Raw genomic sequence first — 13,015 nt, forward strand, 5'->3', positions numbered from 1 at the left:
TCTTAACTAGTTAGCTGGGTTACCTCGGGCACATCATTTAGCCCCTCTGGATCCAAACTCCTCAACCTGAATGACCCCCAATGGTCCTCCCTGCTCTGGAGCCTGATGTTTTGTGTGTGAGAGACTAGTTTAGCCGTACCTTCTCAGGGGCCAAACCACACTGGGCTGCCACTTCGGTGATACAAGACTCAGTGATGAGCCCCGCCTGAGGAAAGCCAAAGCCACGCAAAGCTGTGTTGGATGGAAGGTTGGTTCTGCACATCCACGCTCGGCAGCGTAGGTTGGGAAACTTGTAAGCATTTTCCATTTTCAGAAGTCCCATTTCCAACACCTGGGAAATCCAGAGTTGGTGTGATCAGATTCTCATCCTTCCATACCTCTTTTGCCCTCCTGAGACTTAGGACCAAAACCAGGCAGGAAATGACCAACCCTCTCTACATCACATCAAACATGCTAGAATAGACCCATGTCTTAAATTAAAAGAATTTTTGTTATAAAAAAATTTTTAAGGATTTGAATAATTTTTCTTTTGAAATCATCATTTTTTATTTTCATATTTTAGGGCTAATGTATTTTTTTCCCAGGTTTCAGACATCTGCCAAAGACTGTGAGGCATTCATAGGCTCTAAACACTGGGTCTACAGAATGTAATGAATAAAATATCCTACAGAGCATGAAAAAAAATGTTTTGGTATTTGGTCTAACGCACTGGTTCTCAACCAGGGGTGATTTTGTCCTCTGTCTTCCCTGGTAATGTCCAGAGACACTTTTGGTTGTCGGAGACCAGAAGGTACTGTGCCACTGACATCTAGTCATACAGCCCAAGAATGCTGCCTGACATCCTACCATGCACAGGACAGCCCCACAACAAAGAATGATCCAGGTCAGAATATCAATAGAGCCATGGTTGAGGTCTAATGCTTGCATTTGGGAAAAAAGCTCTAAGTACGGGAAACATGGAGATAACATACAGACACAGACTTAGCCAGTATCTCTGGGCTCACTCTGGGGGCACCAGTAAGTAACACATGGCTATCCCTGCAATGTGGGTCTTTATTTATTTATTAAAATATTATTTAACTATTGAACAGCTTCTGAATTATATCATTTTATGTAATACTTTCCAGAATGTGAACTTGCTTCTTAAAGCACTTACAAGTAATGACTCATCCAGGGAGGCGCCTCCATTGCCATAATGCTCCATATCCAGGGCCAAGATTCTGCCATCGTTCATGAACCCAGCCTAGGAAAAGAGAACTGATCTTTAATGCTGGTGCTGGGGATGATGTCTCTCTACGTTTTACTTTGTCACTTTGGAAATCCTCCTCACATGGATAAAAAGCTTCATGACATTGGATTTGGCGATGATTTCTTGGATATGACACCAAAAGCAAAGGCAACAACAACATAAATAGATAAATTGGACTACAGCAAAATTTAAAACTTCCATATATCAAAGGACATAATCAACAGAGTGAAAAGGCAAACCAGAGAACGGGAGAAAATTTTTCAAATCATATATCTAATAAGGGGTTAATATCCAGTATGTATATGAACTCCTACAACTTGACAACAACAAAAAACCCAACCTGACTAAAAACGTGGATGAAGGATTTGAATAGACATTTCTCCAAAGACAGTGTTCAAATGTCCAATCAGCACATGAAAAGATGCTCAACATCACCAGTCATTAGGGAAATGCCAATCAAAATCACAAGATACCACCTCACATCCATTAGAATGGCTACTATAAAAAAGCAACCAGACAGTAACAGAAAATAGTAAGTGTAGGTGAGCACGTGGAAAAATTGGACTGCCTGCGCACTGTTGGTAGAAATGTGAAATGGTGGAGCTACTGTGGAAAACAGTAAGGTCGTTCCTCAAAAAATTAAAAATAGCAATATAATATAATCCAGCAATCCCACTTTTGAGTATTTATCTGAAAGCACTAAAAGCAGGGTCCCGAAGAGCTACTGGTACAGCTATGTTCCCAGCAGCATTATTCCCAATAGCCAAGGGGTAGAAGCAACCCATATGTCCATCAATGGATGAAGGATCGAAAAAATGTGTTACCTACAATGGAATAGTATTCAGCCTTAAAAAGGAAGGAAATTCTGACACCTGCTATAACATGGATGAACTCTGAGGACCTTATGTTAAGTGGAATAAGCCAGTCACAAAAGGATAAATACTGTTTGATTCCATTTATATCAGGCACCTAGTGTAGTCTGATTCCTAGCAAGAAGAATGGTGGCTTCTGAGGGGCTGCTGGGGTGGAAGAAATGGGGACATATTGCTTACTGGGTGCCAAGTTTCAGTTTTACAAGATGAGAAGAATCCCAGAGATGGATGGTGATGATGGTTGCACAACAATGTGAACGTGCTTAACGCCACCAAACTACACTTAAATGCGGCTAAGACAGTAAATGTTATGTTGTATGTATTCTGCCACAACTGAAAATAATAAAAAAAAAAAAAAGGAGAAAGTAAGTGTAGAGAAAGATATAAAAGCAAAACAAACAAAAATCCCTCCTGGAAAATTCATCACTACTGTTCTACCAGCCCTTTTCTTTCCTCCGAAAGCAAATCAACCGCATAGTTCGTAACCTCCCTTTCTTGTCACAAGTCCTTGAATTCTGGCTCCACGTTTCTACCTGAACTTTCTCCCCCGAGGCCACCTCATCTTCTAATCTCCGAATCTGGTGGCCTGCTTCGAACGGACTCAGCACATTTTTCTCAGAGGGCCCAATTTGCTGAAAACTCTCAGCAGCATTTGGCGCTGCTCGAGGTCTTTTACATAAATATCTTCTCTGTGATTCATATGTATCCAATATCCGTGCTTTCCATCTGCACTCTGCTTCAGTATCTCTGAACTTATTAGAGTTCACTTTGTGATTTTTGTTGAATGGAACCAAATTCAAACCAAAGTCGTAGTCAAGGACACGGCCTATGAATTCCAGAAGTTTGAGTTCTGGCTCTGCCACTTAACTAGTTCTGTGATCTTAGGCAAGCTCTATAACCTATCTGCGAAATGGCAATAAATAAAATAATGCATAGAAAATTACAGGTGAGTGACTGAAACACAGCAAGTGTTCTAAATATAAATTATTAATATTACTATTATAAGTGTTATTAATATCATCTCCTGTCTTTACGCTACATCAGAAAACATCATTTTCTCATAATTATAATCACCACTATGCTTAAGGCTTCTGTAATTGTAACAAGTCCTTTTAATAAGTTTCCATATTGGTGAAGTACAAGGAACCATACTGGTGAAGGAACAAGATCCATCATTGTTCTTCCAGACCGGTTCCTCCTTCCAACTTGGTGCTTTCTCCTAGAAACCTCCAAGTCATGTTTCTGGTTTTATTCTCCCCTGTTCTTTGCCAAGTTTGACACCAACTCCTATTTTATTTTATACTACCATGGCTCTTGGACTCATTTCTTCTACATCTTACTGTCACAGCTCAGACCCAAAATACTTCACGTCTGAATGCTTCAGCTGCTGCCTGATGGTCCGCCTGCCTCCGCCCTCTCTCCTCCCTGGGCCATCCTGCCCAATGCCATCATATTACCTTCCCCAATGCACCTGTGTTTGGTTATGACTTGACTGATCAAGGATCTATCCATCCTGAAACTCTAGGCATCTCTCAGTCTGGCATCACTTAACCTAACCAACCTTATTTTCCACCACCCCTCAGTAATTACTGTGTATTCTAATTCACCCTCTCTCCTTATGCCCCCACCCCCATCAAACATACCATGTTGATCCCTCCTCTGTGTTTTTGCTCTTCCTATTCCCACCACCCATATGTCTTCTTTCTGCGCATCTGTTCTTGAAGGCCATGTTTCACCTTCTCTAGGATGTCTCATGAACATACTGCAACTCATATTCCTCTCTCCTCATAGGTTTACCACATGCATCTCATCTTTTAACCTGACATTATGTTTTCATGATGACTTCATATGTGTAAGTTTTATTTCCCCTCATTCCCTAAAATGTAATCTCTGTCAGAACAAAGTTCACTCTGATAAATCTTTGTTAAACTAAACCAAATTCAAAACATAGCTCAGAGTGAACGTGAGTTGAAATAAATACATCCATTATCTCCTAAAAATATGTATGCAGGTACACCAGTTGTGGGGAAGATGATGCTGTGTTCAACACATGTTGTTATCTTTCATCCTGGGCACACAGAAGACTACGTTGCCCAGCCACCCTCGTAGTTAGGTGACAAAGTCCTGGCTCAACACATGTGAACAGAAGCAAGGCCCACATTTAACACACCTGGTGCCTAAAACATCCCACACACAACACTCCATGTTCTCGCTCTTCCCTTGTGTTCTGTCCTCTGCAGAAGACTCAGTAAAGGACTCAAGAGTCCCTAAGGTGTGCTCTGCAATAGAACTTTCCGAGATGATAGCAATGTTCTATATCTACATGTCCAATATGGCAGCCACTGGCCACATGTAGTTACTGAGCACTTGAAATACAGCTAACACAACTGTGGAACTGAATTTTGTTTTATTCAATTTAGTTAATTTAAATTTACACGTGAATAGCCATATGAGCCTTGTGACTTCCATACCACATGATGCAGTCTAAGGGGATGATGATGGCACTACTGGATGGAAAAAGTTTAAGTCTCTGAATAATTTTTTGGAGCACAGTCCTCTCCTCTCCCCTTCTCCACAACCCCTGCTGATTATACTGAGCTGTTACTTGAGCAAGAAATAACACAATACAGGTTTAAGCCCCTGAGAGTTTTTAGTTGTTTATTTTGGCAATTAATCCATTCTGACAAGTTAATTTATTTCTTATAAAGCAAAAGAATAATTATTTTCTGCTGTGGAAATTTTTCTAGGAATTTCTGGGACAGAGTTTTATAGAAATAACATTTATTGAAAAATGAGGAAACCGTTGGCAAATAATTGCAATTTCACAGAACACTATTGGGAATTATTCTATTTTTAGAAAATGTGGAAGTAGTCTGGTTATCAGATCTACTTTCATAGATGTATATATACTCACATGTTTTCCAGTCATTCACTCTGTACCAGCCAAATCCAGTTTAGGACTTTTTCACAAACTGACATCTTTGAGTAAAGCAGATGTGAACCAGCCGATAATCAGTGAACACAAGGAATAGAAAGTTAAACAGAAGCAGGGTTTGGTGATTTGCTCATTGTTAGTCCCCAGGAGAGGCAGCCCAACGCTGCCCTCTGCAACCATGCAATGTTATCTTGATAACATAAATCCTTTCCATCCCCACTCTTCTTCTACTCACTTTGTACTTTCCAAGGTAAGGGTGGCGGCCTCCAGTGATTAACATGTCTTCTCCTCGCTCCAGAACGCAGCGGACTGCACGACCATGTCTAAAGCAGAAAAAAAGAGTGGTAAACTGTATACCAAAGATAGTAGATCTGGGGATTCCCAGATAGTAGCTCTTTGGTATACAGTATCCAATCCACATACATTACAGGACAACAGAACTACTGCCCTGGGGCTGTCCTGATCTCAGGCAAGCACGGTGGCCTCCCCTCCCCTTGGGTCAGGGTACAATGCCTGGCATTCGCTACTTATGCAAGGGAGAGTCTTGGGTGTCAGGGGCTCTAGGGTATTGCTTTGGGAGTATTTCCCATTGTGATAACAACCTCTGCTATAGGGAAGTGGTCCCAAGGCCACATTATGGACTGGTTACAAATGGAGGAACTCAGGTGGTTTCTGATTACCAAGTGCTCCCTGAAAGGACAGATCTTGAATGAAGGTCATTTTGCTTCATGGAATACCGGAACTGACTTATATTATTCAGCAAAGAAATTAAAGCCTACAATGTGTCTGCTCCAAAGACAATTTCCTATGGTAATGTTTTGAGATCCTTAAAGGGAAATGGCAATGTAAATAAAGGTAAGCATCACAAAAGCAAAAATCTCCATTTAAATCAAGAAAATATATGTATGAACACATTTATAAATATAGATATATTTAATATCTATATTATATAGCATATGTTATTATATATAAATATATATTATATATAAATACACATAAAGGATTTTATGTATGAACACATTTAAAATATAGATATATTTACTATCTATATTATATAGCATATATGTTATTATATATAAATATATATATTATATATAAATACACATAAAGGATTTTATATATGTGTGTGTTATATATATTTATAAAAGACTGAACTTTTTTCAAACCATTGAACTGACTTATATACACATACAGGTGCTAAGGACAAGTAACCACTATCTATTTGGGACTTGTTCCTGTCCACTCTTTAGGTATTTTTACTGTGGCTTTCATTCTTTTCAGTAATTGAGTCTCACTTTGGTTCTTAGTATCTGGTATGACAATATAAGATTAAAAAGTTGTAATAAAATGGCAGCTTTGTGTATTTGTATACGATAGGTGATTTTAAATAATCTTAACCCAAATTCTTTCTCCTGAACCCCAATACTGAGAATGCACAGCATGACTTCATTTTATTTTTAGTCTACTTAGCAGATTTTCTCCACTTACTTGTTGGCGGCAAATGCGGTGATGGCTGCCAGGATGCCGGTTTTGAAAGCCTTCCCCCCGAAAGCCCCACCAATTCGCTTTACATGACACATGACCTTGTTAGCGGGGAGCTTCAGGGTCGAAGCAACTATGTCCTGCGAATGATAATAGTTCCCATTAATCTGATCCATCTGCAGCAAGGGAGTGGGGAAGCCTTTACACATTTGGATTCCAAAATGTTGTATACAATACAGAAACTGTGTAGTTATACTAAATAACAGGACAGTTGCCAATAACCTAAGCATACATCCACAACTGATCTCAGTGGCATTTAGCTATTATGACATTGTAAGAACTATCATTAAGTAGTCCTTTCAGTATCAATGGGATATTTTTGTGCTAATAATTTTTTTTTGAGAGAGCACATGAGAGGGGTGTGGGGGTGGGAGGAGCAGAGGGAGAGAGAGAATCTTAAGCAGGCTCCACAGCCAGCACGGAACCCAATGTAAGACTCAATTCCACAACCCTGAGATCATGACCTGATCCAAAATCAAGAGTTGGATGCATTAACCGACTGAGCCACCCAGGCGTCCCTGTGCTAATAAATTTTTGAAAAATTCCCCTATGAACCATAACCAAAGTATCCTTTACATACTAATCCCTTGGGATACGTTTCCTGAAGCAGTGAGATTTTGAGGCCTTGCACACGTGTCTCAGACTGGATCTTTTTCCCACATTCTGCTGTCTCCACTGGAGACATTTCTCACCTCCCATCTGGATTATTGCTGAGTTGGCCTATGGGTCCTCCCTGGATGCAGGTCTTGCTCTTCCTTGCCATCCTAATGTTTGGAGGTCATTAAATCTTAACAAGTCATGTTTCTGGATGTGGAGCCCCAGGGGGATGAAGCAATGGGCCCCAAATCACATAGGGAGTGAGGAGCAGACAGGACTGGAATGGGACTCACCTGACCCTTCTTAATGTTCCAGCTTCTAAAAGGCCTCAGTCCACACATTCCCACATTTCTACCTTCTCTGGTAATAACATCGGCTTGTATGACCTACTGAATCAACCCCTTTGTTTTGTTCCCCTTGCTTTCACCCTGTTTCAACTAGCCATTCCTAAATGCATCCCTGATGCCAGCTTGGGCAGTGCTCGTCCTCCTTTCTCACATGCATGCTGCCTGGCATACAGCACAGAGGCCTATATGTTTACAGAAGGAATGAGTGAATGAATGAATGATGAATGAGTGGCATTTGATCTTGGTGTGGAATTGCCTAGAAATGGCCTCTCTTCTCACCATCTAGACAAACCTCATTCTCCCTACAAATCCAAACTGAAGACTTCATCTTCATGGACTTTCTGGGTGATTCTAGCCCTCAGCAAACCCTCCTTTCTCTTAATTCTTCCATCTGTGTAAATTCTGACTTAGCTGATTAAGCATTGAGTTCCATTCTGTCCAATACCATTTCCTAACTGCTTCATGAGAGTTAGGTACTTATAATCTTTGGAGGGCACGCTTTCCTCTTTTTCATTTCATATTCTTAACAATGCCAAGAGTACAGCAAAAGAGATCTGCGGACTCCATAACTGGTTCTGAAGTTATATATCCACAAACAAAAGGTGCCTACTTTCATAACATTCTCTTAAAAGCTTTGAAATTGTATAGCTATTAATACCCAAATGGATAGGGCTGTTAGTACTCCAAATTCCTTCAGTTCCTGCAGTGACATTTTTGTCTCTAATTGCTCTTGGTATATTTTGCCAGCAGAAACCATTTAGCCACCTCTCCTCTGCAAAGGCCCCATGTTACCTGTACATATTTGGGAAACTGTGTAGAAACATAGACATCGATTTCTTGATCCTCTCCTTTGGGAACAACAAGCATGCTTTGGGTTTCCATATAAAAATGTTCTTGACCTCCCATATGTATTTCACCTGTTATAGGAAAGTACACAGAGTCAAGGAGGCTTTCAGATAGAACAGGTAGAATTCACCAGCTCTTATCCCATTATGGAGAAATTCCACCAACAGTGCTATTGCTAGGTCAGCAAGCTACACAGTTAAGGGCCACAAACACTTAGCTTTCATTATATCTGCAGATTTGAAGCAGAGTTCTGTATGGGTATCTGTCAGGTCTCCCAATATGGTAGGTCACAAAGTTCTAGGAAAAGGTGTGTGACATTCTACAGTCAGTCAAAACACTATGCCAAGGAGATTTCTGGTCCAAGATGAGATGGAGTAATGCACTTCTCTTGTTTCCTTCTACTAAATACAGCACACAACTTTATTTATTTATATGCAAAAGAAATATAAGACGACTCTGAAAGGTAGAGAGAAGGCAGACCAGCTAGGAAGTTTGGGATCCAAGGAAACACACATGGTAAGTTTAGTGAGTTATGTTCTTTGTTGTTGCTGTTTGCTTCATATATCCCAGACTTGGTACCAGAGAAGCCAGCAATCCCAAAATATCAATAGGAAAAGACAGAAAGAAAGGCCCCAAGAAAAGCCTACTTTCTCCAGCCAAAGGACCAAGAGATGGGAAGCTTAGCAAGAAAACTTTTATAAAATAACCACTCTACTCCAGTGAAAAAACTGTGGCCCCATCCCTATCTGCAAAAGTTGGATGGAAAAATCTAGACTTCCACCCTTGTCAGGCTATAATGAGATGCCCTAAACCTTGCGTTGTGGTGGTATCACTGGAAACCACACGAGGAACTTGGACTTCCACCCTTCACCTAGCAATAAGAAGGAAGAAACCCCTTTTCCCCACCAACATGGGGTCAGACGAGTTCTGGTAAAATAGAAGATTTAAATAAGATCCAGAGTCTTAAAACAGAATAGTCAAATGACCAGGATACAATTGAAAATCACTCATTATACCACTCAACTTGAATGAGAAAAGACAATCAACAGATGTCAACACCAAGATGACACAGATGCTGGAATTCTCTAGCAAGGGTTTTTAAAGCGGCCATCATAAAAATACTTCAGTGAGCATTTACATAAACACTTAAAACAAATGGAAGAATAGAAAATTTCAGCAAAGAAACAGAAGATACAAAAAGAGCCAAATGGAAATTTTAGAACTAAGAAATACAACAACCAAAATTTAAGAGGCTCAATGGAAAAAGCTCAACAACAGAATAGAGACAACAGAGGAAATAAATAGTAATCTAGAACACAGAACAACAGAAATTGCCTAACCTGAACATCAGAAAAAAAGAGACTGAAAAGACAATGAGAACTTTAGGACCTGTGTGACTATAAAAAGACTGAACATCTGAGTCACTGACATCAAATACTTGAAGGAATAACGGCCGAAAATTTCTTAAACTTGGCAAAAGACATAAACCGACAGATTCGAGAACCTGAGTGAATATTTGAAAATATGATAAATCCATAGAAATCCATGCCAAGCCACATCAGAGTCAAACTTTTTTTTTAAAGATTTTATTTATTTATTTGAGAGAAAGAAAGAATGAGAGAGAGAGAGAGAGCACATGAGAGGGGGGAGGGCCAGAGAGAGAAGCAGACTCCCTGCCGAGCAGGGAGCCCGATGCCGGACTCGATCCTGGGACTCCAGGATCATGACCTGAGCCGAAGGCAGTTGCTTAACCAACTGAGCCACCCAGGTGCCCCAGAGTCAAACTTCTGAAAAGTAAAAATAAGAAAATATCTTGGAAGCAGACAGAGGAAAACACTACCTCACCTACAGGGGGGGAAGATTCTTCACAAGGCAGAGTTCTCATCAGAAACCATGGAGACTAGAGGAAAGGTACAACATCTTTCTTCAACTGTTAAATGACCTATAAACTCAGAAATCTATATCCAGCAAAAATATTCTTCAAGAATGAAAAAGAAATCAAGACACTTTTAGATGAAAGAAACTAAGAATTTGTCTTAAACAGACCTATCCTAAAATAATGGCTAAAGACAGTTTTTGAAACAGACAAGAAATGATTTTTTTTAAAGGAATCTTGGAACCTCAGGAAGGAGAGAGAACAATGGAAAGACTACAAATACAGGTAAACACCACAGACTTTCCTTCTCCTCTTGAATTTTACAAATTGCATTGAAAGCAAAATTACAACATTGTTTCATGTAGTACTCAAGAGTATAAAGAGGAAATTTTTTAAGACTATTACAAATGAGAGAGTAAAAGGATGTGAAGAAAGGCAAGATTTCTATGTGCAAACTGATAAAATGTTGCTACCAGATATATTGTAATACATACATTATATATTATATATATGTAAAATACACCTAGAACTACCAGCAGAAAAACTAGACAAAGAGATAGACTTGAAAATACTACAGATAGATCAAAATGGAGTGCTGAAAAATGTTCAACTAAGTCATTAGAAGATAGGGGGAAAAAATTAAACAGAGAAAAAAAACAGAATACAATTATGACCAGCCATTATGTTAGGTGAAAGGCAGAACTTTAACAAATTAAGAATGTATCCAATAACAGTGATTTTCAGATGGTTTAAGGGAGATTCCCAAAGAAATCTTTTGTATTGGAGTCTGGATTTCCTATCTTATCCAAAATCTGAATAAAGAAAAAAATATAGAAAAATGAGATTATGTTTCATTTATAAAATATAAAAATTAAAACGTCAAAACTCAAATCTCAATTTTATGTTTTTAAAGATTTTATTTATTTGAGAGAGTGAGAGAGAGAGAGAGCACGAGTGGGCTAAGGGGCAGAGAGAGAGAGAGAGACAGAGAGAGAGAAGCAGACTCCCTGCAGAGCAGGGAGCCTGATGTGGGGCTCAATCCCTGGACTCTGGGATCATGACCGGAGCTGAAGGCAGATGCTTAACTGACTGAGCCACCCCAGGGCCCCTCAAATCTCAATTTTAATGTAGGGTTTTATCAAAGACTGCACATTGGAAAATCCACTTGTCAGTGGGCTCAAATTCATGGTTTACCATATCAGTGTTCCCACCGATCCACTCAGAATTTATTTTGTTAAATACCTACTTCACTTAAAACATGAAAAGCTACAACCTATTAGAGCTCTCTCTGCTCACACCTGGAAAGCAGGCCAAGTTTTAGAACCCTGTTACGTTGCCCCGTCCGTCCTGCAGCCCTCCCCCCAACAGGGCCCTCCCTCTCTTCCTCTCAGGGTATTGCTCTCAACTAATTTGATCAGCTAATCCCCGAGATAAAATGTTATTCCACTATGGGTTTAGGAGCGATTCCTCCGGGCACATTTCCATTTTAATAAGAAGCCCTTCAAGACTGAAAAACCATTAGGGTATGCAGGAGTCTATCTGTATTAAGCCCAGTGGGACAGGATGTGGGAAGATAATCTTGGTTTCAGGGCTCCTAGATCTCTTGCAAATCCTGCTGCACAGATTGCCTTCTGTGCTCTCCAGTGTGAAGCCCGTTCTGGCTAACGGAATTTTTAAGGAGAGAAATGAGAAGTGGCATCACGTAGAGAGAGACGTTCACCTCAGTGTTGGAAAATTAGATCAGTCTGATTCCTGCTCAATCACACGCCTCCCAGCCTCGGCTGGCTTATTTGTGAATGGGGGCTTTTAATGCCCTCCCAGTGCTTTGACATCAGGGCTAGGAAGGGACCAAATATATTTTCACAGAGAATAAAAACAAACAATAATCTCACTCCCTTCAAGAACACAGTCTTAGACTTGATGTCGTTAGTGCTCCACATAGTTTATCTTTTAAATATTTGTTTTTCTTAAAGCAGCTATATTCCTGAGGGGCAAAGTGCTGTTATAACTATCACCTCCAGTTACCTCCCGCTGAAATAAGTGGCCAAAAATTCTTAACTCAAATGACAACTGCATTGTAAGAAAAAAAAAAATACCTCACACTAGTGAGTCAAGAAGATGAAAACTTAAAAGTGGTATAAATGTCCCTTTTAAAGCATCCTGTATCACTTTCGTATTTATCAGTAGGGTAAGGGGCAGGATACAAATTAAAATTCAAGTAAGAGAGAGACTGAATAAATTCCTTAACTGAATTAAATGATTAAAGAAGATGTCAAGGGAAAGAAAAACAATTGAACTCACACAAAAACACACATGGCAAGAACATACTATGGTCCAAGTGGAGGAACCCCCTTAAAAATGGATATTTCCAAGATGCTCACACCATCATCTCTTATACTAAAAATGCTCCCTCCTTGTCTCCCGGAAAACAGCCCCATCCTTCGAGTGTTTGCCCCATTTCACTAGTCCTAAGAACCACCTGGAGCCCTGTGAAAACTCATCAAAAGCACATTCCTGTGCTACCCTGGGTCCCCCAATTCCAGAATTCCAGAAAGGAGGCAGCTCCAGGAATCCCCAGGCAGGTCTTATAAATGGCTCCCACTGGGAGGCGCCGGGAAACACTGGGTGTGCTAAACAAGCACCTGCCAGGGGTTAGCTCAGTAGTAGACTGTAAAATCCTGCCTAGAGAACAACAGAAACATCTCAGCCTAGGAGTAATTACTGCTCACAGTTATAGGTCTCCCTACTACG

The 13,015-nt window shown here is 40.1% G+C and overlaps 1 protein-coding gene across 5 annotated transcripts in view; it reads right to left on the reverse strand.

Annotated features, from left to right (window-relative positions):
* Positions 1 to 13,015, reverse strand: part of LOC112807663 (aldehyde oxidase) — a 78,938-nt gene that overhangs the window by 20,754 nt on the left and 45,169 nt on the right. For all 5 annotated transcript variants that reach the window (XR_012374672.1, XM_073880292.1, XM_073880287.1 and 2 more), the window contains 5 exons: positions 8,335 to 8,459; positions 6,545 to 6,678; positions 5,292 to 5,379; positions 1,157 to 1,243; positions 140 to 331 (listed from right to left, as the gene is read on the reverse strand). Coding sequence is in view for 4 of the 5 variants with exons in the window: in XM_073880292.1 (XP_073736393.1) it covers positions 140 to 331; positions 1,157 to 1,243; positions 5,292 to 5,379; positions 6,545 to 6,678; positions 8,335 to 8,459 (626 nt within the window). In the remaining variant the exon portion in view is untranslated. The remainder of the gene's footprint in view (positions 1 to 139; positions 332 to 1,156; positions 1,244 to 5,291; positions 5,380 to 6,544; positions 6,679 to 8,334; positions 8,460 to 13,015) is intronic.

The sequence above is a fragment of the Callorhinus ursinus genome, unplaced genomic scaffold, assembly GCF_003265705.2.
Source record: "Callorhinus ursinus isolate GAN/ISIS: 27379988/994484 unplaced genomic scaffold, GSC_fseal_2.0 scaffold2, whole genome shotgun sequence".
Lineage (NCBI taxonomy): Eukaryota > Metazoa > Chordata > Mammalia > Carnivora > Otariidae > Callorhinus > Callorhinus ursinus.